Source organism: Hevea brasiliensis, chromosome 7, assembly GCF_030052815.1.
Source record: "Hevea brasiliensis isolate MT/VB/25A 57/8 chromosome 7, ASM3005281v1, whole genome shotgun sequence".
Taxonomy (NCBI): domain Eukaryota; kingdom Viridiplantae; phylum Streptophyta; class Magnoliopsida; order Malpighiales; family Euphorbiaceae; genus Hevea; species Hevea brasiliensis.
Genome location: NC_079499.1, coordinates 10,237,480 through 10,264,853, shown reverse-complemented (window position 1 = coordinate 10,264,853; position 27,374 = coordinate 10,237,480). Strand labels below are relative to the sequence as shown.

The window sequence follows — 27,374 nt, the reverse complement described above, 5'->3', positions numbered from 1 at the left end:
CATAGCTTTCCACTCACAGATAGATGGGTAGTCTAAAAGGACAATACAGACATTGGAGGATATATTTCATATGTGTGTCATGGATTTTTGAGGTCAGTGCGATGATCAACAACCATTAGTGGAGTTTGCATATAATAACAACTATCATTCTAGTATTGAAATGGTACCCTACGAGGCATTGTATGGTAGAAAGTGTAGATCCCCTCTATATTGGACAGAAGTTAGAGAGGTGAGAGTACATGATGTAGATTTGGTGCAGTACACTTCAGAGATGGTTCCTTTGATCATAGAACTTTTAAAATAACTTTTAGCAGACAGAAGAGTTATGCAGACCCGAGGTGAAATGATGTAAAATTTGCAGTTGGTAATTATGTGTTCTTAAAGGTTTCTCCTATGAAGGGGGTTATGAGATTTAGAAAGAAAGGGAAGTTGGCACCCTATTACATAAGACCTTTTAAGATCACAGATAGAGTGAGAGTAGTTGCGTATCGGTTGGAGTTACCACCAAACTTTTCTTATGTCCACCCAGTGTTTCATATTTCCATGCTCAAAAAATATGTTCTTAACCTTTCTCTTGTGCTGCAACTAGACACAGTGGAGTTAAACAAGAACTTAACCTTTGAGGAACAACCAGTGGCCATAGTGGATTATCAGATGAGACAGCTTTAGTCAAAACAGATCCCTATGGTTAAAGTACTATAGAGTAGTCAATCTGTAGAGGAATGCACATGAGAGTTAGAGCAGAATATGCGCAACAAGTACCCATATTTGTTTAGTATGTAACTCAGTGAATTTATTCTGCCTTGTATAAAAATTTGAAGATAAATTTTCTGTAAGGGGGAAAGAATATAACATCCTAAAATTTTAAATAATTATTTTATGTGTAAATTTTGATATTTTAATGCATTAAAATATTATGTTATTTTAATTTAAATTTTCTAGGGTTTTTAAAATCAGGTTTTTATTTTTCAAGGTAATTAATTTTAATAATTTTAAAAATTAATTTAGAGACCATGTGGCAAGCTTGAAAATATTTTTGAACTCCATAAATTTTTTTGAGTTTTCTATAGTTTTTTCAGAATTTTGGGGCCTCATTTTGGGTGTCAGGGTAGATCAAAAATTAAATTTCGGGTGTTTTGAATTGAACTAGCTGAATCGAATCGATCTGGATCGAGCCGATCGAATCAGACTTGTCTCTTTTCTTTTTCTACTCTTCTTCTTCTCGCATCGCATGACCTCCCTCCATCACTCTTTCTTTTCTCTCTCCTTCCTTCCCACCACCGCCGGCCACTACCTCCCCCACCTTCCTCCCTCATCGGCGCACCTCTAGTTCCCCTCCCCCGCCGCCGCAACCCCTCTTCGGCGAGAAAACATGCCTCAAACTTCTCTCACGTTTTTGTGTGAGCTTTCGTATTCCTTCTTCTTTTTTGGCAATTCCGGCCACTAATTGAACCAAGTCTTGTTCCCTTTTTGTTCTACACCTCACCAGCTTTCCATAGAAGCTAATTTCATGAATTTTCATTAAGCAGTTTGTGCTAATTGAACAAAAAAAGTTTCAGCCCTTTTTGACTTTTGGGCTAGATTTCTCCCAAACCATAAATCCAATCAAAAATTCGAGACTACCAACTTGTCCTACGTGTCGAGAGCTTTGCAATGATACTAATTTGAAATTTTTCTGCCATGAAAAATTTAGTGGGTCCCATCAGCTTGCCAATGATTTTTTTTTGTCTTTATTGAGTCTTTTTAATTAAATAAAAATTATATTATAACTCCTGGTGTTGTGAGCTTCATATAGGTATTTTCATTTCGAAGCAATTCTATCGGTAACTGGGACTGCAATTTTGAGCCAAACACACATGCTGCAAGACACACTTCGGAAGTGGATCAATATTATAGTGCTTCCAATCATTTTCAGACACCCCAGACGTGTTTCAGATGTCTCAATTGGTGTAGGTAAACTCGAACTCCAAATTCACCTTTTCACCTAATGTTGGGTTTAGAATAAAAATCCATAAATATTCGTAGGCAGCTAGAAAATTCTAATTCCAGTCGCAATAGTAGAATGGCATTGTTAAGGATTGCAGGGAATGATTATAGAATTTTTGGGGTTAATTTGGATGGTTTTTGCAAAATATTAGTCTTAAGCTAAATAGCTAAAGTGTGTAGTTATGTGAGAATTAACTGGTTTAGCAGGCCTAAGAGGGGCATTGTGTTGTTGATGTGTCATGGGCCTGAGGCCTTTTGGATTGAGGAGTATTTGTTGAGTTGTTTTGCAGGTTGAGTAGGTCCTAAGTACAGAGAAAACTCTACTGAATTTCCGGCATAAACTTAGGGTGTCTTAGACTCTTTAGTTCTTTGATTAGAGTTATTATTGATAAATTTCTTGAATATAATTATTTAGGTGATCTGAGTCAACCTTCCTCATCTTCTCAGCCGCCCCAGTGACATTTGGATAATCTATAAGTTGATATTGATTTTATTTGTAATTTTAATATTATTAATTTATATTCAACACATGCTCATGCAGTCACTTATATGTATGTACATAATTAGTTAAATGATAGCCACACTCCTTTGCTGCATATGTTATTGAATTTTTTTGTAGATGTCGCCTTAAGATAACTTAGAGCTGTGTGTATGTGTTGGTGTAAGTATGGTGTGGATATGGATATTGGTAGGACAGGTAGTCACAGCTGAAGCTTGACTCGCTGGGATCCACTCCTTATATATGGATAAGTCGAGGTGAGATTGAGTTGATCTCGTTAGCCCTCACATATAAATTATTAATCGAAAGTCTGGCTTGAGTTGACCTCGTTGGTAGGTATTGGATTAAGAAAGCTGTATAAGGGATCAGCTCTCATATATGTATTGATGTGATACATGGGTGTGTGTATGCTCCAAATTATCTTTTGTGCGAATATTGATTGAATTGTTTGAACTATATGAACATGTTGCATTTCATACATAGGAATGCATTAGACTTAGTTAGTTATAGAAATTATATCTGAAATCAATATCTTACTCTCTGAGTCAAACGCTTACCTCTGTTCAACTATTTTTACTCAGGTGACAAATGACTTTATTAGAGATTAACCTACTTTCTTTCCTCGCAAGTTTAAGTAGAAAATATTTTGACTGACTTTTATTGTCTTTTATTTAAATTTAGAGCTCCGCATGGATCAATAGTCATATATTTATTTGAGTTGTAATAACTTAATTCTGAAGTTGTAAAATTAATTAATTATGTGAGATTGCATAGATGTTATTATTGATGATGGAGAGAGTTGAGCTCCCAAATGTGGATTACTGTGATCTGAGTATTGTGAAGGTGAGATGAGCTCTCCATGTTATTGATATTATTTATTTACAGGTCGGGTGAGTTAATACTCCCCGTTTGATATTATGATTTATGATCGAACTCTGTTCATTTATTTTCTTGAAATTGGGCTACCTTATTGGGTTTTATAAATAGATTAGAAATAATTAGACTTACTACAAGCTTTGAGTGCCTTATACTGATCTAAATTCTAGTGTCGATTTGGCGAAGAATTCGGGTCGTGATACTAATGTAACATTTTTAGCTTAGCTTTTAGTAGGAGTTCCTAATGAAATTTGTCTAGAAGGACTTTGAAATTTATATGCTACCAAATGGAAATTCAATCATAAGTTGAGTAACTTTACCGGTGAAAATTAAGCCTGGTCTTTGGCTATAAATTGGAGCCCCTTATTATAAGACTGGCAAGTAGACTGAGTGATTCTTATTTACAAATATGGAATCATATTTTAGTGTGTGCATGCTGGCATGCTTGCTTCCCTTGCTCTTGTTTTGCCATGTTATGCCTTCAACTCACTCATATTCTTCTTCTTTTTCTTCTACTACGCAACCACGATGCCATGCTAATGAGAGAGTGGCCTTACTGCAATTCAAGGGAAGCTTTATTTTGGCTTGCCGAAAAAAATTCTTTTTAGACCCTTGTAGTTGCTATAATTCCTTTGGCCGTTCAAAGGTTGAATCATGGAAACTCGTCCAAGGAGGAGGTGACTGCTGCTCCTGGGATGGTGTGGACTGTGACGAGAACACCGGTCATGTGATCAGCCTTGACCTTGGTGGCAGCTATCTCTTTGGCTCAATCAACAACAACAACACCCTCTTCCCCTTCGCCTTCAATGACTTAAACTTTTCACAAATACCATCAGAAGTAGGCCACCTCTCGAGGTTAACCCATCTCAACCCTTCTTTTTCTAGATTTGTGGGCCAAATCCCATCTCAAGTCTCTAATCTATCCAACTTGGTTTCCCTTGATCTATCTAAAAATTTCGATTTCACTGATTATGGAGAATCGATGCTCAGTCTCCATAAGCCTGATCCGGGACAACTAGTTTGATACTTGACCAATTTGAAGGAACTTCATCTCTACTTCGTGGACATTTTTTCAATGGTACCTAAGGATCTGGCAAATCTTTCATGTTTAGAATCTCTGAGTCTCAATGGCTGTGGATTGCGTGGTGGATTTCAGGTAAGCATTTTCAGGTTTCCAAACCTAAAGATAATTGATTTAAGCCAAAATTTTTTACTTAAGGTTTATTTGCCTGACTTCCACTGGAGATGTCCCCTTAGATCATTGAGGCTCCTTGAAACAAATTTTTATGGAGAAATACCTTCGATTGGAAACCTTACTGACCTTGTTGATCTTGATCTCTCAGATATTCAATTCACCCCTGGTAACCCAACTACCACTTCATTTTCTTGGGTTTGCAAGCTCACGAGGCTTACTCGATTGGGCCTTGCTGGTCTCAACATGAGTGATCAGATCCCATCTTGTTTCACGAACCTTACTCAACTTTCATATCTGGCTAAGGACGATAATCAACTCAACTGGTCCAATCCCACCACAAATTAACAATCTCACTTCAATTTTCGAGTTGTACCTTTCATCAAATAATTTGCAAGGCTCCATTCCCGTCAACTTCTCTAAATTCAATAACCTTGAAGCCCTTGACCTTCTTTCAAATAATACATTTGGCTCACTGGAGCTAAGCACATTCCTTCAGCTCAAGAAGTTAAGGCTTTTGATTTTATCAGTTAATAATTTGTCGTTGCTCACCAAAATCAGTAAAAATGCCAGCATTCAAAATTTGCAATTCTTAGGATTGGCTTCTTGCAATCTGACCCAGTTTCCCAACTTTCACAGCCAGGATCGTTAGGAATTTCTTGACCTTTCCTCCAATAACATACGCAGTCAAATTCCTTCATGGATTTGTAGCAAAAGCACAAATTCCATGGATTATTTAAACCTTTCTCATAACTTTTTAACTGGCTTTGAACAAGATCAAGTCGTTCTTCAATGGGCTCAAATGCGTACCATAGACCTTAGATCTAATCTCCTCCAAGGATCCCTCCCAATACCACCATCATCTACCTCTTCCTACCTTATTTCACGCAACAAATTGGAAGGTGAAATTTCTCCGTTGATATGCTATTTACATTCTCTTGAAACTCTAGACTTGTCCTTCAACAATTTAGGTGGCAAGCTTCCCCGTTGTTTGGGCAATTTTAGTGATTCCCTATCATTGTTAGATCTCAGAAGAAACACTTCAATGGAACTATGCCTTCAACATGGGGAACTGGATGCGATTTGAGAATGATTGGCATGCTTTGGCCAATTGTTCATCTTTGGAGCTTGTTGATTTAGGTAACAATCAAATACTTGATAGCTTTCCATATTGGTTAGGAAATCTTGAAGGATTGAGAATTCTCATTTTGAGATCTAATGGTATTTATGGCGCGATTAAATACCCCAGAATTATGAGGTTCCCAGACCTTCAAATCATTGACTTATCTAATAATAGTTACACTGGAAAGCTACCATCAATGTACTTTGACATATGGGGTAGCATGTCAGCCTTGTATGCAAGTAGCATGGCAGCCTTGTATACAAGCAGCAAGGCATATATGGAGGAAAGTTTGTCGCCCACCCGCTGGATTCAGAATGCATATTATGGGGAATATGATTACTCATTGACTATGTACAACAAGGGATTGGAACTGGACTATCAAAAGATTCCATCTGTTTTTGCTGCCATCGATTTCTCAAATAGTAAATTTGATGGGGAGAATCCGGATATCATTGGAAATCTTACAAGGCTTTATTTGCTTAACTTGTCTAGCAACCTCCTCCATGGTCACATACCATCGTCTTTAAGGAAATTGAAAGTTAGAATGTCTAGGCCTTTCAAAAAACAAGCTCTCAGGAAGGCTACCCCCAGAGCTAATTGAACTTGCTTTCTTTCTTTGATGTCTCATATAACCAACTTGAAGGACGTATACCACAACGGAAGCAATTTAATTCATTTGAGAGCAATCAATATGAGGGGAATTTAGGATTATGTAGAGCTCCTTTGAAAGATAAGTGTGGAAATTTTAAGGCTTCACAGCCACTTCTTTTGACCTTTTCAGGCGATGAAGAGACTGGATCTCAATTTAAATTGAATTGGATGATGGTATTGATGAGCTATGCAAGTGGGTTGTTAATTGGAGTGGTTGCTGGGCTTGAAGTGATCAGAAGAAAACATGACTGGTTTATGAAGACTTGTGGGAAGAGAAGGCAAAAGGAGAAAAGGAGGAGAAGAAGAAACTAAACTTGAATGTTTATGCCAATGATTTTGGCAGTGCTGTACGTTCCTTTTGTTGTCTTTCTTAACCACGCCCCACCCCAACCCCACCCCCAACACAACCACACCAACCCGCCCCCCCACCCCCAAACCCTTTTTTTTCCTTGTTTCACTATTGAGGGAGAGGATTGGCACCTTGTCCCGTAATGTACATGAATTAAGAGTAATATGTTGATGGATCATTTGATCACGAACCATGGCACTTTATTTTTTTTGGGCGGAATACATATTAGTATAATTTAGGTCTTTCAGTTCTTCTTTAAGGCTACTTGAGACTTCTAAGTCATGGCTTAAGTCCACAGACCCTTTTGTCAATCTCAGAGCCCGAAGTGTCCAACAAGCACAAGACTTCTGCAATATGTCCTACAGACTTTATGGGTAGTGAAAAAAACAAAAATAAAAATCCTGCAACATATTTTTCCATTTTTCCATGTTTATTTAGAACCAAATTCTCATAAAAAATTTTCAACTTTTTTTTTAGAGTTGGCAACGGATTAGATCAGCTGGATTCAAGTTATTTTGTATTAGGATTATCTGATTTTTTTTCCAAGTGGTATTGCATGGATCATTTTAAATTGCGAGCGGATCGAATTAATTACTTATGAACTAATCATAAAAATACAATTTTAAGTAATTTAGGATAAAATGTTAAAATTTTTATTTAATTTTCAAGTTAAATCCAAATCAATTATCTTTAAAATGGATGATATGAATTGTAAAAATTGACCCTCAATTTTATTGATCATTGATACTTGAATCGTTTTAAATTAAATATAAATTTAATTATATCAATAAATTTATATATTTCCTTCCTACCATTTATATCATTTCAACCATTTTCTTCTTATAGCAATATTCCATAATATTATACAACACTGATTTTATATTTTATACATAGTGATCGATATAATGTTAGAAATTTAAATCTTAATTGCTCTTATTCCTTTTAAAAAATTTATTAAATACTAACAAAAAATACAATATATTCTTTATAAATTTATCGACACATTTATTACGTCATTAAATGTTATTTGTGGATTCATTTGTTGTGTTATCAAAATTATTATTACCCATGTAAGAATTTATGTTGTAATTTTGCTCTTGAAACTAAATATAAAGACACTTCAGCTGAAACTTTTATTTGCATCAATAACACATTTGCCAACACTTTTTTGAGTCTGCATGTGCACTTTTTGCATAATTATAGATGAAAATTGTTTTCTTGAAATAGATAGTCTGGGAATTAGTCCAAATGATAAATATTCTTATAAAAATATAGTAACTTTTAACACCTTAATTGGTGGTTTTGCAAAGAAGGGTAAATTTTACATGAAGCTAGTAAAATTTTTTACTGAGATGAAAGTCTTGAATGTAACTCCTAGATAAAATAGAATACTTTAATAAATGAGTACAACAAAGTGAGAAATAGTGAATGGGCAATAGGCAAGATAGAAAATGCCAAATATTTTTATTAATCGATAATTATATTAAAATATTTTAATTTTAAATCATATATCCCAACCTTTATAAGATTGACAGTGATTGAAACCAAACCTCATCTTCATACGTTGGATTCTCATTAATTGCCTTATTTTGTCCTTCATCATACTGCCTTCAATTTTGGGCCTAAGCAAGGAGGGCAAGACCAGGAAAGTCGCACACATATACTTAAAGAATTATTTCCTAATGCCTCAACCTTTTCTGCCCTCATTAGTGGCAGTGTATGAAAGATAAATTCTGACCATGCTTTTCAATTGTATAAAAGTATGGTGAGGTGTGGTTGTCATCCAGATGAGCAAACTTTCTACATATTCATGTATGCCTTCTGCAAAAAAAAAGTGGATTTTGAAGGACCCCTTACAGTCTTGATGGAAATGTTTACAAGGTGTATGGCTGTTTTAATTGGAAATTTACCATTGATTTTGCCAATGTGGAAAATATCATTGGCAATGAAGTTGTACAGTGTTTGAATATTTTAGCGTCTGTTCTATTTGATTTCCTTTTTCATTCTGATTTGGTTGTTATTATTTTAGAGGCATTAAAAAGGTTAATTGGTTCACATTTAAATTTGATTTAATTCAATTAAACGAATGTTCAACCACAATAAAAAACAAAAGCATTTGTGAATTTTTTTTTAATCTTATTATGAATTCTTTTGAAAATGTTCTGAAAATTATTGTTTAAACTCAATCTATCATTGACCGAGCATACAAGCATGTGATTCACATATTTAACAAGTGGATTCTATAGTATATCTTGTATTACAAATTCATGATAAATCGAATTTAGGCAAGCAAATCTGTTTGGAAAATTGAATCGAATAAACAACTAAGTACAAAAGTTGTTTTTGAAACCCTAATAATTCATTAGCCTTTTCTTTTATAATCAACTCTTGTTATTCCCAAAATTACTTGTCCTCAAATTCTAAAATAAAATCTTCAGTGAATTGCCATTAGTCAATGCCACTTTCTTTTTTTTTTTTTTTAAATTTCACTCTAAATACATTTCCAAATGGATAAAAATAAACAAAGTACTCCAACTTTAATTACTTTTCTAATTCTGTCATTAATTTTTTTTTTAATCTATTGAGGTTTGTAGGTGATCTCCCTACTCAAAATTAGAGACGATAACAAATTAGATATTTTTAGGTATTCGACTTCACCAAACCCTATTAAGACGAGTTCAGTAATATATGATTAGGGTTTGGGATGAATTTAAACTTAAAAAATAATATCTATTTTGAGTTTGGATGTTATATGTTCAATACTTTATCCTCAAATAGTTGTGAACGAGGTTGGAACTCATAATTCTCAAGCAGCTGTAGGCAAGGCTGCTACCCTAAAGAAGTTGCATGTGAGGTTGCAAAGCTATATGGGATTCAACTGGCGAGAAGCTCTCTGTTCTCTATTTTGTTCTATACTCTCGATCACTTCTCCACCGAAATTTGAGAAGGAAAAATGAGGAAAGAAGGTGGGGGTGAACGGAAACTTTGATTAAGAATGAAAAATTAGCAAAGAAATTTTTTCTTAAATGCTTTAAACATTAAAAAATATGAAAATATTTTTTCAAATAATATTTTTCACAAAATAAAGGAGGCTAAAAGTCAAATTCAATTAAGTGGACTTTTTATAAAATTAGACCAAACCAAATGTTTAATAAATCAAAATTTTATTTTCATCCAGTTTATTATATCAATTTTATCCTAATTCTGCAGCAACAGCCAAAGATCACTAAGATGCGCCATGAATTTTCTTCCGTTTTGATTTTGGTTTAGTTCTAAGTGCTTTTGGTTTTAATTTGATTTTAGTTTCAATTTTAATTTTGATTTTAATTTTAGTTTCGTTTTGTTTTGATTCAATTTAATTTTTTGATTCTAACACTCAAATTGCAGTATTATAGTATTTATTTTTAAAAAGAATGAAAATAATTATATATTTCTGACATTAAAATATTAATTAAAAATAATAATACTAATATTAAAATAACAATACTAATATCAAAAAAGTAATATAAATAATTACTTGCTAAAAATAATTAAAATCAAACTAATAATTCTCACGCAAAAATATAATATAACACCAAATATCTATAATAATTCATATAATAACACTCTATCCAAATTATAAAATAACAACAAACCAATAGTATGATACTGATTAGAATTAATATACCCTAAATCAAAAGTACAAAACTATATAAATTTTAAATTTTGGGCTTCAAAAATTCTTTACTATATTTTCAATTAACTTTTTAAAAAATTAGAAGTTTTTTAGATGATATATAATTTTTACTAGTTTAAATTTTGATTTATTATAATAAGTATTAAAAATAAATTTAATTTTTAATGTAGTAGATGCTTATAAAAATTTTGTAGTTTATAATCAAAACCTTTTCAAATTAAAAATATAATAGCTAATGTAATTTTAAATTTAGCGAATTCAATTATTAACATTCACTTCAAAATATTATTTTAATACATACTCTTCATTATCACCGTAGAGTTCACAAAATATTTATTCGAATCGCATCACTAGCATTTTAAATAGACTATAATTTAATCTCATTAAATAAGATATTCACAAATTAAGTCACTTTATAACATATATTCTACTATTTTATACATTTCTTTTAATTATATAATTTTTAACTAGAAAATATACTATATGATCAAAAAGTTATTTAATCACATTATTTATGACTAAAATGATTTAATGTGTTTTATGATTAAAAATAATAAAAATTAATATTAAGTTACATATATACACTTATAATCAATGACAAATTATATATATATATATAATCCCTAATGATCTCCCATATCATGTAATAGACCTAAATAAAAATAATGCTTCACAATATAATTTTTCCCTGCCCCAGTGGACAAATACCCACTCAATAAACAAAGATGGCCAAAATCCAAACCCAGATCTGTCTGAAAAAGAAACCCAAATTCTGGTAATGGGAAAATGCCCATACAAAAAAACGCAAGCCTTTGCTAAAATCAAACATAACTCCTAGATTACATGTTAGATATGGAGTGTCCATTTAAGTTATATAAAAATAAAAATTTTCTTAAAATTATTATAATTTTAAAATGTAATCCATATCTGTCCCTAATCTAAAGTGTGGGTATGTCTACCTCGTGAAAGAAAAAATCTACAGGAAATCCAAGCTTCACAGTGATGAAATTGACACCAACCCAACATGCAAAGCAGAGCAGAGGGGCCAAAAGTCATCGGCGATGGAGACCTTGGTCAAAAGCATAAAATTTTCATAAGAAAGAGAAAGAATACAAAACATGTGGATCAAATTGTACTGCAAATTTCAAAATGCCTACCCCTGTCCAATTCAAAAGGTCACAATTAGAAATTAATTAAAGTACAATGAAAGGAACAGCTCGAAGACATCCCAGTCCCTTGCATTACAACTACAAATCACCATACTTGAACATAGAGACAAACAGAGAGAGAGAGAGAGAGAGACTGTAACAGGGAAGGAACATCCTACTCAATAGGGTCAAACCTAAAAAGTCCCCAAAACTGCGTATCACACACACACGCCCATCCACATCCCCCTCTCCCTCTCAAAACCTAAAGTCAGTTATTAGTCCCTATTACCAACTCTAGCCTTATGCGTCAGCATCCCAACTAGCTAATACTCGCTACCCTACGCCCCCTACCCTTCCCTCGGGTCCTAGTCCTACTCTTACCACTGTGCCCCAAAATCCCATAAGTGTATTGACCCATCACCTGATGATGCTGCCACGTGTCTATCGTCTGCCACCAGGGCGTTGACCTCTCCTATTCTCTCTCTCAAGCTATACAAATACTCCCGTAATAACTCTCCTCCACGCTGCTCTATTTCCCATACCCTAATTACACCCCCCGCGCATATTAGTGCGTAACCTCCGTTAATGCACCCTATCAACCCCCTCTGTAGCCTCACGTTGAACCTGCACACCTCCTGTAATGTGCTCACCCTGCGCACGATACCCATGCCTCTGTTATTCACCACCACAAACGCATCGTTCCACACATCGAAACAGCTCACTATGATTCCTCTATTGGGCTCCTCCTGATGCAATATTACCCCTTGGTTCCTCAGATCAAATACCATCAATCTCTGACTCGTGCATGCCACCGCCGATTCATGGTTCGTAACCCTGACTCGCCCTACTAACTCGGTTAACTCGGCTAATGTGTGCCAGGCAAGTACTGAGTTTGGATCCGTCAGCGCACCGCCAACGAAGGTGAGTTGTTCGGTGTTGCCATCCCATATGTGAAAGGCCCGGCCCGGAACTCCAGCGTGGAGGCCTACCCACCATTGCCCACGCCCCGTGAAGTCCAGTAATGGTCCGTCAGTCACCACCTCACCAAAGTGGACCCTACGTGGGGCTGCATTGTTGTTTATAATTGCCACGTGTATGTCACCATCTAATGTAGCAAAAATCAAGCGCGCGTCGTTTATGATGATGCCCGAGACAGCGCGGGAGAAGCGGCCCAGGCGGTCGCGGGGCTCGGGGCGGAAGGTGCGCGAATGCAGACGCGTGTGGAGGTCGAACAGGCGGACGGCACCGTCGGCGAAGCCACAGGCTAGATAGTGATCAGAAAGAGCAAGGCAGCGGCACGTGTGGGCATCTGGATCGTCGGGATCGTCGACATCAGCAGGATCGTAGTGAAGAGTAAAATGGGTTGTTATTCGGTTGCGGAAGTTCCCAGCCGTCCGATGGCGGTAAATGTACTCCTGATGCCACGTGTCATGTAGGAGGTGAGTGCGGCCCCAGATACGGCGAGAGAGACGGTGCCAGAGGAGATCGGAGCTGGAGACGGCTCTCCACGTGCGACAGACCTGGAAGCAAAGAAAACACCCATTAAAATAAAAGGACAGCCATGCATGCACGTAGCATCATGCAGGAACCCTCATAAAAACAAAGTAAGCACATCTCAGGTTCATGTGCTCCAAAATTTTCCATTATTTGAACTCATCTTTGTATTCTTATTTAATATGGCAGGTTTTTTGCTTTAAAAATTATTGGATTCACCAGTCAATTTAGATTATATGGAATTAGGTAAGCTGGGCAGAATAAAGATCCAAAATCATTAGGTATGGGGATAGGATCAATAGATCAGTAGGAACAGAGCAGCAAAGGACGTGAAATAAGCAATGACATGTTTGGCATGTGAACGTTCAGCAAAACGAAAGAGAAGGTTATTTTCAGGCTGACGTTTTTGGTTCAGAAATCAGAGACACAGAAGCAGTCAGAATTCTAAAAAAAGGAAGGATGGGAAGTGTGTTTCTTATTAAAGGAGAATAGACTTGTCTTGTAGCAAAGACAAAGACATGTAGTGGTGTACAAGAACTTCATCACGCATCCTACACATCCTACGATCAGGGAGAGACTATAACACCTCCCTCTTTATTGTTATGTTGTTATTGCTAGATTTTGTTACTATTCAATTCATGCTTCAGAAAAGTACACCAAGTACAATGCGACATCCATACACAATCTTTCCATGAGACAAGAGAGAGGTAAAAGAACAAGCAAGAAGAGACAAACACAAAATATAATTAAAAAAACAGAAGCTCTATTGGGTCTAGCACTCGCAAAAGAGAGAGAAAGAGCAAATAGGAAAATTTTGGTGGGGTAGTTGAAAAGGAGGGAAATTTATGAGAAGAACAGAAAAGGACAAAACCCCATTAGCTGTGGTCCAACTAATATTTATTATAGACATCTATAAATTTATATATATATATTGATGAAAAAGCTTATACAGAAATGTATAAAACATAGGATTACAACTTGAAGCGTGCTTTCCCACAATATTTCTCTCTCTTTCATTTCCAAGAAAGGTTGGCCAATGGCCTGTCTCGTTAATATAAGCGAATCTATATCTTCCCTCGCTTACTCACCTTTTCCTGCTATTTCTTTTACTCTCTCCCCAACTTCTACCTCCCACACAACATAGCTACGTATACCTCTATACTGTACATATATACCCATCTGAGTTTATAGACCTACGTACCTATCTGTTAAAAATAATTCTTTTAATTTTAAAATTTAAGAATGGTTTTTGAGGGTAGAGACTGAATCTCACGTGGATCAATGATTTCCCAAAAAGGGCAAAAAATGGAAAATAAAAATAGTATATATAATAAGAAGAAAGAACCTCGAGAGTCATACAAGAAAAGAAAAAACAAAAGAGAAGTCACCAACTGCTCTGGGCTTATGCGGCAGCGAGAAGAACTTATCTCTGAAGTGACAAGGAGACATCAGTTTATAAAACCAGCATTGGGCTCCATGTGCTTTTTGGCATTGCACATGCTGGCTTTTGACTGATGCCACTACTACAACAATCAAGTTGATGAGATCCATTTTAAAGCCTAATATACAGGACTATTTTAATAATAATACTAATATATACTATTAATTAAAAAAGTTTCTTCTTTCTAAAAAATTCAAATTTAACATCTTCCTTTATTTTGCTATAAATAAAAAGGGTATTTCAAATTTTGAAAAAGCAGAAAGGATAGGATCTAGTAATAGGGTTTGCTTGTTGAGAAAATTATATTTTTAAATATATTAATTGAAGGGTATTAAAAAATAATTAAAAATTAAATTTAATTAATTTTAATTATAAAAATATTAAAATAATTTTTTTTAAAATTACTTTCTTAACAGTATCTAAAACAGTAAAAGTAATTCTAAGGTCTAATAAAACTTAATGCCAAACAAAACTAACAGAACTATAATAGAGTAAGTTGCTTACTGGCTAAAAGCTAGAGTAGACCCTTCCCTTAAATCAAGCTTCTATGAAAGTGGGTTTAAAAATGTCTTATCCACATTTTAGTTTATAAAAGTATCTTGGATAGATTTTCTAGGGAGATAAGAAAGTTCAGTCAAAAAGGCAGGGGATTCTAGAGCTTAAAAGGATCATGCCAAGAAAGGGAAAGGAAAATGCAAGCCCAAAAAAGCCCTTTTCCTCAAGATATGAAAAGGGGGCACAAAAATAGACCATCTATAATACCATCTGCAATGAGAAAAGGGAAGAAGTAAATTTGCAAAGATATTGAAATTACAGAATCTGAAAGAGACCATAAATTTAGTTAGGAAAGGACCCATCAAAAGCAGTTGTTTCCAAAGGCTCAGTTTCTCCTTGGATGCTCGTATAAATCCAGGCACATTACAATGTCAGCATTTTTTCAGTTTCCCAGCTTGTATGTATTGAATTTAAAAAACGAAAAGGAATCTCAAATCATAATATGAAAATTGGAATTTATGAAACTATAGGATTCTGCAGGGTCCCAAGCAGCACTTTGACTAGACCAAGATTTTGTCCATTCTCGGAACAATGAGTTGCTGATGCTGGTAATAGTGTAAAAAAGTGTAAATTATAGCTTTGCCTACTTCTCTCTCTGCAGCCTAACTGATTACCAATATTATCTAAAGAAATCAAACCCAATATCACAAACAAGATCTCAATCAAGAATCCTCAACAAACCATAAACATGGTAAATTCTTATTCATACATAAAGAGATTAGTGAATAAATATACATCAAGATCAAGAACGACATACCTGAAACACATTGACAATAGCTTGAGCTGCGGCGAGGCGGCCAAAAATGCGAGAAGCATCAATAGCGACCTGGGCAGCAAGAGCCTCCACAAAATGCTCAGGCCAGGCCTCGTTATTGGCACGTGGACGGGACCTTGACGGCCCTTCGTATTCTCCACCATAAACACCTCCATTACCATTCCCACTGTTGCCAGAAGAAGAAGAAGAAGAAGAAGAAGAAGAAGAAGAAGACATTAATCAATCAATTATATAACAAATGAAATAGACTATCAAAGAAGAAAGAAAGAAAGACGATATGGGCTGCGAAGAAACAAGGACAAAATCACAAAAAGGTCTAGATAAAGAAGCAGAATGAGGGTCCCAAAAGAGGGTGTTTGGAAATATATATATATATATATATATATATATATATATATAATAATTTAATTTTTTTTAATTAGTGCATCTTGCAAGTAGATAATATGCATATAAATGGTTTTATTTATTAATTTTTTGTGGTTTTTGGCTGCAAAGACGGCGGGGAAAAAGCCTCAGTTTCTTCAGGTTCATGAAACAGACTTGTGGGCATTTCATTGAGCCATGGTGTTTTCAGGTGCCTTTTTACGCGTACATTTCTTTGGACCAACTTTCATATTGTACTTTTTTATCCTTTTCTCCTTCCTATTTTTTAATATAAATGGGGTAATTAATATAATGATTTTGATTGTGTTTTGATTCTTTTTATAGTGTAAAATTTGGGGACTACTTAGATAGCTAGGTACTGTATCAAGTATCCTCCATCTCACGGTGACCTCTAGCCCTCTTGTTGTGGGGGACCTCAATTGCTAGTCGCACCTGAACCTTTGGTTCACTGCAAGCTTACTGAAAAGCTACAGTGTTACAGGTCATATCGGTCAATCACTCCAATCTCTAGTGCCCGTTTTCAAAAGATTTGGTCTTTGTAAATTAAAAATTTTAACCAAATCCTGGTTCAGATTTCATTTCTCTCTTCAACCAACATATAAAAATACCTAACGGATAACAGAAAAAAAAAAAGAAAGGAAATGATTTGGGAAATGGAAGATACTTGACTTTTGATCCTCAAACAGAAACCAAAATTCAAAGATCATTGGTTTTAACTTTAGTGGACAAAGAGTAGAAAAGCCTAATAATCCTGCCCCGAGTTGGGGTGGAGATAGAAGGAGGAAGAGGAGGCAAAGAAGCAGTTGAAAGAAGAAAGCATATGATTTATGGTAGAGAAGAAATTTGGACAAAAACGTGATAAAAACTTAAAATCAAGCGTGAAGAAGGTGTCCCTCATGTCTGCAATTGCATATGATTTGTGATGATTATTAGCTATGTACAATTTTGTTCTATAGAATCTATAGAGGCTGTGAATTCCAGCAATGATTCGCCTGTGTGGTGGCCAAGCTGATGATACCTTATAGGCCGATTACAATGCAAGATTTGTCATTTCATGCTCCTTTCCACCACCATTTTTAGTTTGCTTCTCATTTTACACATTTTTAGAATTTTAGTTCCATATTTACAAAACGTGTGTTTAGTATTGAATCTACTCACCATGCATGGATTTTAAAATATTTTTTTAAAAAAATGCATAAAATTATTAATTATTTTTTAAAGTTTTGTTTCTTCATAAAATTAAATACATGTTAAACGATTTTTTAATATTAAAAAAGAAAATTATATTAATAAATTTTCAATCTTGAACCATTCATAACAAATCTCACTATTATTATTAAATTAATTTTCAATTGAGTATTAAAAAAAAATTTCACTACTCAAATTCAACATTAGAGAGAGCATTATTGAGAGAAAAAAAAAATCTATTCATCGTGAAAATATTAATTTTTTATAAATTATAAAATATAAATGATAAAAAATTATTAAGGATTTTATTAAACAATTATATGGACATAGATGATAGATAAAAAGGTGACAAATTTAAGATAAAGTCAATTACGCGTGGACCACCCACATTTGATTTATTATTCTTTTTCATTTTTCCATGCAAAAACCTAAATTGAAAAATTAAAATTGAACTCCCACAAGACAGGTCAACAGGCAGTCCAAGTCAACCTTAATGATTATACCAAATATCATCTTGAATAAATAAAACTAATTGTACTAAAGTAGTAATAGTCTTATTAACTAACTTCCACCTTCCACCCACCTAATCTAATTAAAATTTTTTAGGGATTGAAAAAAGAAATATGCATATATATATATATATATATATATATATATATATATATATAATTAATGAGTTATATAGTGAGAAATATTTTTTTTATTTTTTATTATAAAAATAAATAATTTTAAAATAAATAAATAAAAAACTCTAATTGGCCTAAAGTTTAATTACACCTATATACTTGTAAAAAAAGTTTAATTTAAATTATATTTAATTTTTTTTATCTAATTTAACTCAAAAATTTTAATTTATGTTGAATTTAATTTAAAAATCAAGAAAATTAAGGAATCGAATTTCTTAATTTTTAAGATTAAATAAAAAATTTAATTCTAAAATCAATAAATTAAATTTCTTATTGTTTTAACAAAAAATAAGAAATTAGTTCATAAATTTTAATTTTTAAATTAAATTAAATTTAAATTAAAAAATTTTAAAGCAAATTAAATAAAAAGTTAAAAATAAATTAAATTAAAAATTTTTAATAAATACATGAACTAAATTAAATATTTTACCAACTTAAATTTGAAATTTCATCACTCCTCCTTGCAACTTAAATTTTTTAAAACTAATTTTATATATTATCTGATAATTCAATTATTAAATTATAAATTTAATAACTTATAGAACAAAGTTGAACATCATTTGAGATAACTGTCCATGGCTGCAATTTTTTTCCTTTAGAAAGAATCATTTGTTTTATGGCAGAATGTTCTTATGTTTTTCTCCACAATGATAACCATTGCTCCCGAAAACACTGCCATTGTATTTTTTTAATTAAATTATAATTTTAGGTTATTAATATATTTGTTTAAAAATATTAATTAAAAAATAATTTTAGTTATAAAAATATTAAGATAATTAAATATTATTTTTATAATAACTTAAAAAATAAATAAATAAAAGGCAGGCTAATACATGCATAGGCGTTCAGTTCCTTTTTGACTGGAACGTGGATGGGACATAAAAGGAAGATGGCATGCTCATGTCTTAATACCGATACTGAAATGGAATATACAAGTAATAAAGGTGAATTAATAAGGGATTGTTTGGTTGGTTGCTTTAAATGCCACAATGCAAAACCCTCCGCATCACCAATGGAAGGAAAGTACAACGTATCATGCCTTTTTAGGGGAGGTGCTATCAGGCTAGTCTAGTTTCCTAAAATCTGTCAGAATCTGGACGGACCTACCAACTATGAACTAGCTACAGCTGTTCACATCAGTGAATGGACCTTTTTGACAACGATTTCTATGGGCTCTCCTTACGATGCCTATTCTTTTTTCTTTTGTCTTTATAATAATATTCATTTTCTACTTAACCCTCAATTTTTAATATTTTTCATATTTTATTTTTATATTTTAAAAATTATATATTTTAATTTATTATTTTATATAAAAATATATTTCAATCACAAAATATTCTATATTTATGAATTATACGAAGATTTTAATATATTTATAATTTTATTTATACTTGAAAAAGTGTATTTTTTGTGGTTGGTGACTTTCAAGTTATAAAAATTAATTCGACATAATTAAGTCATAAAAAAATTTAAAATAAATATAAGAATAATATAATTTTAGGTGTATAAATTAATAATTAAATTGAAATTGAAATAAAATTAAAATTAAATTATACTAAAATTATATTGAAATTGTTTAAAATTAAATCAGAATCAAAATTGTGTTTTAAATAAAATTCTTAATTTTTATTTTAAAAAATAAAAATTTAGTTCTAATTTCAATTTTTAAATAGAATCATATTATAATCAAAAGTAAATATCCCAATAATCATAGCCTGAAAATCATAAGAGTCAAATAACGTGTTGTAAGACTCCAAATCAAACGAATATATTTACAACTTTCATTGAACATGAAATCTCTTCCAAGCCCACCTAACTACTAGGCTAATGAATCATTAGTGGCTTGGTACATTTGAAAAGCTATAAATTATCGCTATTCAATTATTGAAATCCCAAACCAGAATGGTAGCATCCTTCAAAGAATGCATAACATATGCAATTAATGAAGTCCCAAACGTAAGGGGTAGCGTCCTTCAAAGAACATAGAATATATCCACAATTGCAAAATCCAAGCCCCACACAACCCTTTTCCTATGGTCTTCTCGTCCTCAGGATACTATATTTATCTCTTTCGCTGTTTCCTTTGATAGCAAAAGGAAGCTAGTTGGGTTAGCAGTGCTGTGTATATAGACTACAAGGGTAATTTGGGCGGAGGGAGGGGAGAATAGGGGGAGCTTTGGCCACCAATTTTTAAAAATTTTCTTTGTATATATATATATATATTATTTTATTTTACTCAAAATTATTTTATTTTAATTATTAACTTTTTAAAAAAATAATTATATTATTTTATTAAAATATAAGTAATGTAAACTATTAGAATTATTTATTTTGCTTTATGTGTTCAAAAATTTTTTTTAAAGTATTAGCATACTTCAAAAAATTTTAATTTAATTACACTCCATTGTGATAATTTTAAATATATAATATTAATCCTTTAAAATATATAAAATATAAAAAAATATATAAAAAATAATTATAATTAAATAATATATTAAATCAATTATATATAATATTGATCCCTTAAAAATAATTTTCTGACTCGACTTCGTAGATGGTTTACAATACGTAGAAACTTATAATTTCATTTTTACTATTTACATTCGAATTAATTTTATTTTTGTACCTATTAATTTAATGGATTTTAAGATTAAAATTAATTTAAACCTTCAAAAATCCCAAGTATAAGCCTGGTCCATAATCCAAATCCACAATCCCAAGTACAGCCTCCAACCAATCCAAGCGACGATACAGACAACAATATGTCTTGGTTCAATTGTCCTTATTTCAATTTCAATTCCTAGCTTAGATCAACAGCCAATATTGATTTCAATTTGGTTGATTGTCTATTTTTAGTTTCATTCAAGCATTTCAATTTCAATTTAATCTATCAGTTAATTTGGGAATCCTCTAACATGTTTATAGTCATACACATGCATGAGGAAAAAGCTATACAACTTTTTGACACACTCAATGGATTAACATGCAAACAATTAACAAAAGCTTATGCCACGTTCGAAGTTGCAATTCTTTTGACCATTAATCAAAGGTCCAAAAAGTTCGATTCCTAACTGATTCACTTATCCCTTTTCAAGTTCTGGAACCAGATTTCAAAAGAGGAGATGGGCTGTGGGTGGTGACGGATCTTCACTTGGCCTAAGGGGCTAATGGCGCCCATGAGTTTTCAAAGTTTTTTAGGTATAATGGTAGTTTTTAAAGAAAATTTGTTTACTATTACCTAATAGATTTTATGGGGGCACTGGGCAAAAATATTTTAATAAGTATTTTAAAATTTTTTAAAAATGTATAATAGTGGTAGTATAAAAAAAATAAAATTTTTTTATTAATACCTTTAAGTTTGATGTGGCATTGAGTTCCTCATAATTTAAAAATTTTTTAAGAGTTGAATACCAATTTTATATTAAAAAAATTATAAATTCTTTAATGCCTCGTTGAAAAAATGATATTAAAAGCGAAATATAAATCTTTTTTTGTTAAAAAAATTCTAAACTATCATTGTCTCTTGGCATTTTTTTAAAAATTTTTTTTATCTTATTCACTAATTTTTTATTTTTTAAAATTTAAATTATTAAACAAAATTATCAAATGAAATCTAAGCACATTTCTCTCATTAATTTAAAATTTAAAATTTTAGTAGTTTTCTTTTTATAACCTCATTACTGTTAGAATCTCTCTTACTATAATTTTATCATCCTCAAATTAGAAAAAAGTTTTATTTTATAAATTAAAATCATGTAATTTGTTTTTTTAATCTATAATTTTAATTAAATTTTATATTTATTATTATTTTAAAAAAAGAGATAAATTGGACAATTTTTTTTTTAATTTTTAGGCCATTAATATATTGTAAGTTTAGTCATTTTTAAATTAAGCATTCATTATATTTTTTTATTTAATAGCAATTCTATTTGATTTTTTACCAAGTTAATTTTGTTTAAAAAAAAATCTCTTATCAATTTATATTTATTTTATGTATATATTATTTTCATAAATTACGTATTTTATTTAGATTCTCTAAATTGAATTTCTGCGTTGGTCACTGATCGTAGAAGATCCAAGCAGTAATAGATTCCACCCCTGTTTTTGGTCTTTTTTTTATATATATATATATATATATTTTTCTGGCTAGTCAATGTGCGAAGAACAACAAATGGTGCATCTGAATAGCTAGCCAGCCAGGAATGCTTTTGTTTATGCCTTGTCTTGGATTCATCCTTCTCCAGCGCCGGAGAAACTGTTGGATGTGGATGCCTTTCAGGCTTTTCAATGGAAATCTTTTATCTTCAGTTAAAAAAAAAAAAAAATTCCAGAGAAAAAGAGATAAAATTGCAATGTCTAGAAATTTGTTTTTGAAAGGGAGGGGCATGAACCTCTAAACCGGCTTTCGGCAGTGGTCATGGGTCCTAAAAAGGCTTGTGGGGGGCAGTCGAGGCCCTTTCACTTCTGTGTTTGTGTAATGGGCTAGTCCTCATTTGTTGGGGCCTAAGGCCTTTTGTATCCATTGAGCAAAGTTCATTTTCCATTTTCAATTTTATATATCCAATATCCTTTAAATTCTTAAAAATATATTAATTTTTACAATTACAAAAATTTTCAAATATTTTTTTTTTCATAATGAAGGTTTCATAAATTTAAAATTACTTATCATTAATTTTATTTGTTAATAATTATCAGATTCTATTAGTTAATGTCAATTATTTCCATTTCAAATTTAGAAATTTACATTTAATTTTTTTAAAATTTTTTATTTAAAATTTAAAAAATTAATAATTCATTCAAATCATATAAAAAGAAAAATAAATAAATTTAATTTAAATTAAAAACATTAAAAAAATTCTTTTTTTTCATAATTTGATTTAATAATAACTTTCTACATATCATAATGTATTTGCGAATTATTTATTAAATTTTTTTATTATTTACTAAGAACATGTTTGATTTAACTATCGGATACAGCTGATAACTAATAGTTGTTTCTGTTAATTGATAATAGCTGATTTATATTAAAACTGTCTAATTGTTATTGTTAGTGTGTAAAATAACTAATAATGGTATATATATATAATTTATTTTCTTATTAAAATAATCATATAACTTTTGATTTATTGCATTATATTTATTTTATTTTTGAAATAGATAAATAAAAATATATAATATAAGAAAATATGGGTAATATACATTCTAATAATATAAAAATATATTATGAGAGAGGGTAAAGTAGTCTTTTTATCTTGAAAGAACAGCAACTGATGGAGAATAGCTTTAATTTCACAACTCTTTGAAATACAGCAGTTCAAAGGTGTATGAGATATCAACTTAACAGTATCTGTTTTATACATTTATCAAACGTATTTAAAGTAGTTGTTGATATGAAATCTCCATCAACTACCCCAAACCTCTAATCCAAACGCCATCTAACTAAACTTTTCTAGTAAGAACAACATCATTCAGGGAGGGTAAAAATTTGAACTAAGGCTTTTAATTAGATAGTTAACAACAAAATTGTGTTGAAATCTGTCCAGTCTTCTTCCTTCGTCAATGGCAGAAGCAAATATGAAAAAACAAAACACGACCTTTGCAGCTACAGAGAAAATATTAGTTCCTTCTTCAAACTTAGAAAGAAGCCTAGTAAATTAGTTTTTCATGGCATCTGGTATATAGTGTGTCTTGAATTGTTAAATCTTCACATAATGCTTAAAAGATTTTGGGACATGTTATTCGTCAAGTGAAGTTAGAAAAATCATCTTAAAATCTTGATTAGAAGTTGATCAAGATATGATGGATTCTTCTTTATGATGTAGGACCAAAATTGGGTTAATGAATATAAAATAATTAGCCATATTCTCAAAGTGACTATAATTTGCTACATTAATTGTGTGAGTGTTTTGGGTGTAAAAAGGGTTTGTGGGTTTGAAGGCTTTCATTCACAATATTTGTAAATTGTGCTCTACTTTGAAAATGTATTTTCTTTCATCTTAGCCAATAAATACATGTTTATATTATATAAATATAAAATTTTTATATTTTAATAAAATTATTAAAATTTAAAAAATAAAAAATTACTTAATTTTTCTTTAATTTTATTTTTTTAAATATTTTAAATATTAAAAAATATTAAAAAATATATTTTTTTGTAAAATAAACGAATCCTAAGTTTGATAATCACATTTTGAAAATTAAATTCAGAAGGCAAGTAATAATTTTCTTGATACTCAATTTGATTGAAAGATATATATATATATATATATATATATATATATATATATATATATATATATATATATATATATATATATATATATATATATATAATTGAATTGCAGCAAATATTATTGCATCACAAAGCCACTTTCCCTTTTCTTGAATTAGAAAGTAAAAAGAAGAAAAGAAATTAAAAGTAACATTAAACTCATTATTATTGATATTGAAGACAGTAAAGTCGCCTTAAAAAATCTAGCCACACAAAGGAGGTGGCTGACTTGCTCAGTTCCTAAAATACCCAGAGATTCAGATCTATTTTAACTTATGAGAAGGGCAATTCTGCCAATAAATTAAAAAGTGGAAATTAACTGAGGTATCTAACAACTTTTATTTTATTTATCTTTTCTATAAATACCCATTACCCGCCATCTCCTTTTAGCCCATAGCTAAACCAACCAGCTCCTCTTGAAAGAATTGCCTTCGTTACTTTTACCCACCAGCTCCTGTTGAAAGAAAATGGAACCAGTCAAGCACCAAAACCACCAAGCTAATTTGAGCAAATTCAGCAATACCCACCTATTGTATTTGTTCTCTGTGATACTGCTTTGTTCTTCACTATTTCCTTTCATATTCAAGTTAATGCAATTGCTTAGCTGCAAGATGGGCAAGAACTACATGTTCCTTCTTTGCAATGGGATTCTTGTTTTAATTGTCAAGATTTCAGGTCTCATGAACAATTCTCAACCTCAAGAAACTAATCATGTTATTGATGAGAGCAGCATAAAGATTGGAGGGAGCCCCAAGAAATCAATTGAATTGTCAGAGTTGAAAACAGAGGTTGCAGAGGAAAAATATGTCGCCATGGAAGTTAAAGAAGTGCAAGAAATGCAACAGAAGTCTTTGACTGTAGTAAGAAATGTTCACTTGATCACACAAGACATAGCTGATGATCAAATTGAGGAAGATGAACAAGAAGAAGAAGCTGGATTGTTGAGTGCAGAAGAGTTAAACAAGAAATGTGAAGATTTTATAAGAAAAATGAAAGAAGGAATCAAATTTGAAGCTCAACAAGTCTTTGTTTATTAGTAGCAGACTTACTAAGATCTTTTAGGACTTTTTGGTATGTTTAAATTTTCTTAATCTTTGGGTCTCCATAATTTTGACTGTGTATAAATCTCCTACAAGCCTTTGTATGGTTTCTTGTAATGTTAATTTTCTGAAGAATTGTGTTCCATTGAGAAGTGTTATCCTGTAAAGAATTATGCAGTTCACTTTAAGGATAATTTCCACTCTCCCAGAAAGGGACTTGCCTTTCACCTGTTTCTGCATCAAGTGGCCCCCTATGGCCTATTCGTAAAAGATGCCTACCTTCACCAACCCTTTATAAAACTATAAACTAAAAACACATTAAAATTTTAATTAATCACTTTCAGTGCCAGATGTCTGGAGTCCATAGAGAAATTATATCTCCAAATTACTCTAATTAATCAATTTTAGAGGCAGGCAAATCAAATATAATTTCAAATCCATCATCTACTTTCACTGCTCTAATTTTTATTATTTTTTTTATAAGGATCAAGCGAGTGGAGACTCAAACCTGAAACCTACCAACCTATCAGATAATTGATGAAAAATTATATAGTAAAATCAATGTATATACAATGATTTTATTGTAACCGTTAATTGTGGTGAGTTTCACACGAGTCCCACCATAATTAACAGTTATAATGAATTTATTGTATGTACATCAATTTTACTATATAAAAATTTGTCAATGATATGTATTTAACCATTGAAGAAAGATGTAAAATTTTTATTATTTTTCAAATGTTGAATAGATTTGTTGCCATTTTCATTTTCTGACTGGCTTGGAAAGAAGGAACAAAGCAATTACTTTCTTGACTCCAGGTCTTTGGAAAAAAGACAAATAAAGTAAATTGATCAAATCCGCTATAGCCTCCTTGGTCACACCTCTGCTCACAAACTTGTCTAATTTGTGACATTATAATATGACTTGAGAAAAGACTTCAAGCTGGGACCATGGATTAGCTAAGACATTTACCCGTTCAAATTCCACGTGCTAGGCTCAAGATTCCAATCTTTTCCTTTATGGGTTCCAGGGCTGGGAGGGCATTTTTTGATAAGCTATGTTTGTCTAACAGTGTAAAATTTGGATCCCAAGATCGTAATAGGATCATGTTTTAACTAGCTTATGAGTTGTCTGATTGTTCCTAATAATTCTTCAAGATCATGCATGTCTTTACAACTTATGAGTTGGCCAATAATCCTTGTTCATAAGGATTGGTAACTTGTTAACAAAAATAGGTATACATGTCATAAACATACCCATCTCTGTCAGCAGCTTACTTTAATCATGAAAGAGACTCATCAAGGAGATCATCAACTCTTAAGACGATTCTCTTTGCTTGCTATAAATTTAAGCAATGAAAGAGGCTTATCAAGGAGACCATCAACGCTTTCTTAGAGCACTTTTCCTGTGTATTGATAGTGTTTAGTGGTTAGATTGCAAAGTTTAGACTCAATACTCATCTACAGGTAAATTTCATACATTTAAGCGGAAATTATGCATAATCATTCTTTAAGCAATTTTGCAGACACAAAGAGACAAGCTCCAACCAGAGTAAAAGATGCTTATATTTTCGTTTGAAGAGCATTTCACCATTAAGAGATGCCCAACATTTTTTTTTTCCTTTTTGAAAAAATGGGACAAAAGAGACATACAAACCCCACCACTAAATAGAAATTCACTAATCACCGGTCACCACTAGTCAATAAATAGACTTCCATACACCATCATCTCTCCCCCTAGACAATCAATATCCAAGTTGCTAGATTATATATAGCATCTTTTGCTCTTGCAAAGCACATGCACCTCTTCTAAAGACCATCAAAATACAAATAAATTGCAGAAAAAATAAATTAATTTATGGAACATAATCAAATTTCATGCAAATTTTTTTGTTCCAAGCCGTCTAGAATATAATTATATCATAAATTGTTATTATGAGGCTTAAATTTTGAATATACCTTTCATGAGTCTAAATTTATAATCAGATCTGAAAATTTTGAGGTGCTACTCGAATGGAATTATCTCGGGCTTTAAACTCA

General features: G+C 31.8%; 2 protein-coding genes across 2 annotated transcripts; one reads left to right on the top strand and one right to left on the bottom strand.

The window, feature by feature from the left end:
* Positions 1-11,422: 11,422 nt before the first annotated feature.
* On the bottom strand, positions 11,423-16,079 carry LOC110668734 (transcriptional regulator STERILE APETALA). The gene is made up of 2 exons (XM_021830088.2): positions 15,748-16,079; positions 11,423-13,020 (listed from the first exon to the last, which is right to left on the bottom strand). The coding sequence occupies exons 1-2, from the start codon at positions 15,979-15,981 to the stop codon at positions 11,878-11,880; spliced, it is 1,377 nt and encodes a 458-aa protein (XP_021685780.2). The 5' UTR covers positions 15,982-16,079; the 3' UTR covers positions 11,423-11,877.
* An 8,682-nt stretch (positions 16,080-24,761) lies between these two features.
* On the top strand, positions 24,762-25,331 carry LOC110668740 (uncharacterized). The gene has a single exon (XM_021830101.2). It carries the CDS (start codon positions 24,762-24,764, stop codon positions 25,329-25,331), a length of 570 nt encoding a protein of 189 aa, XP_021685793.2.
* Positions 25,332-27,374: the final 2,043 nt, after the last annotated feature.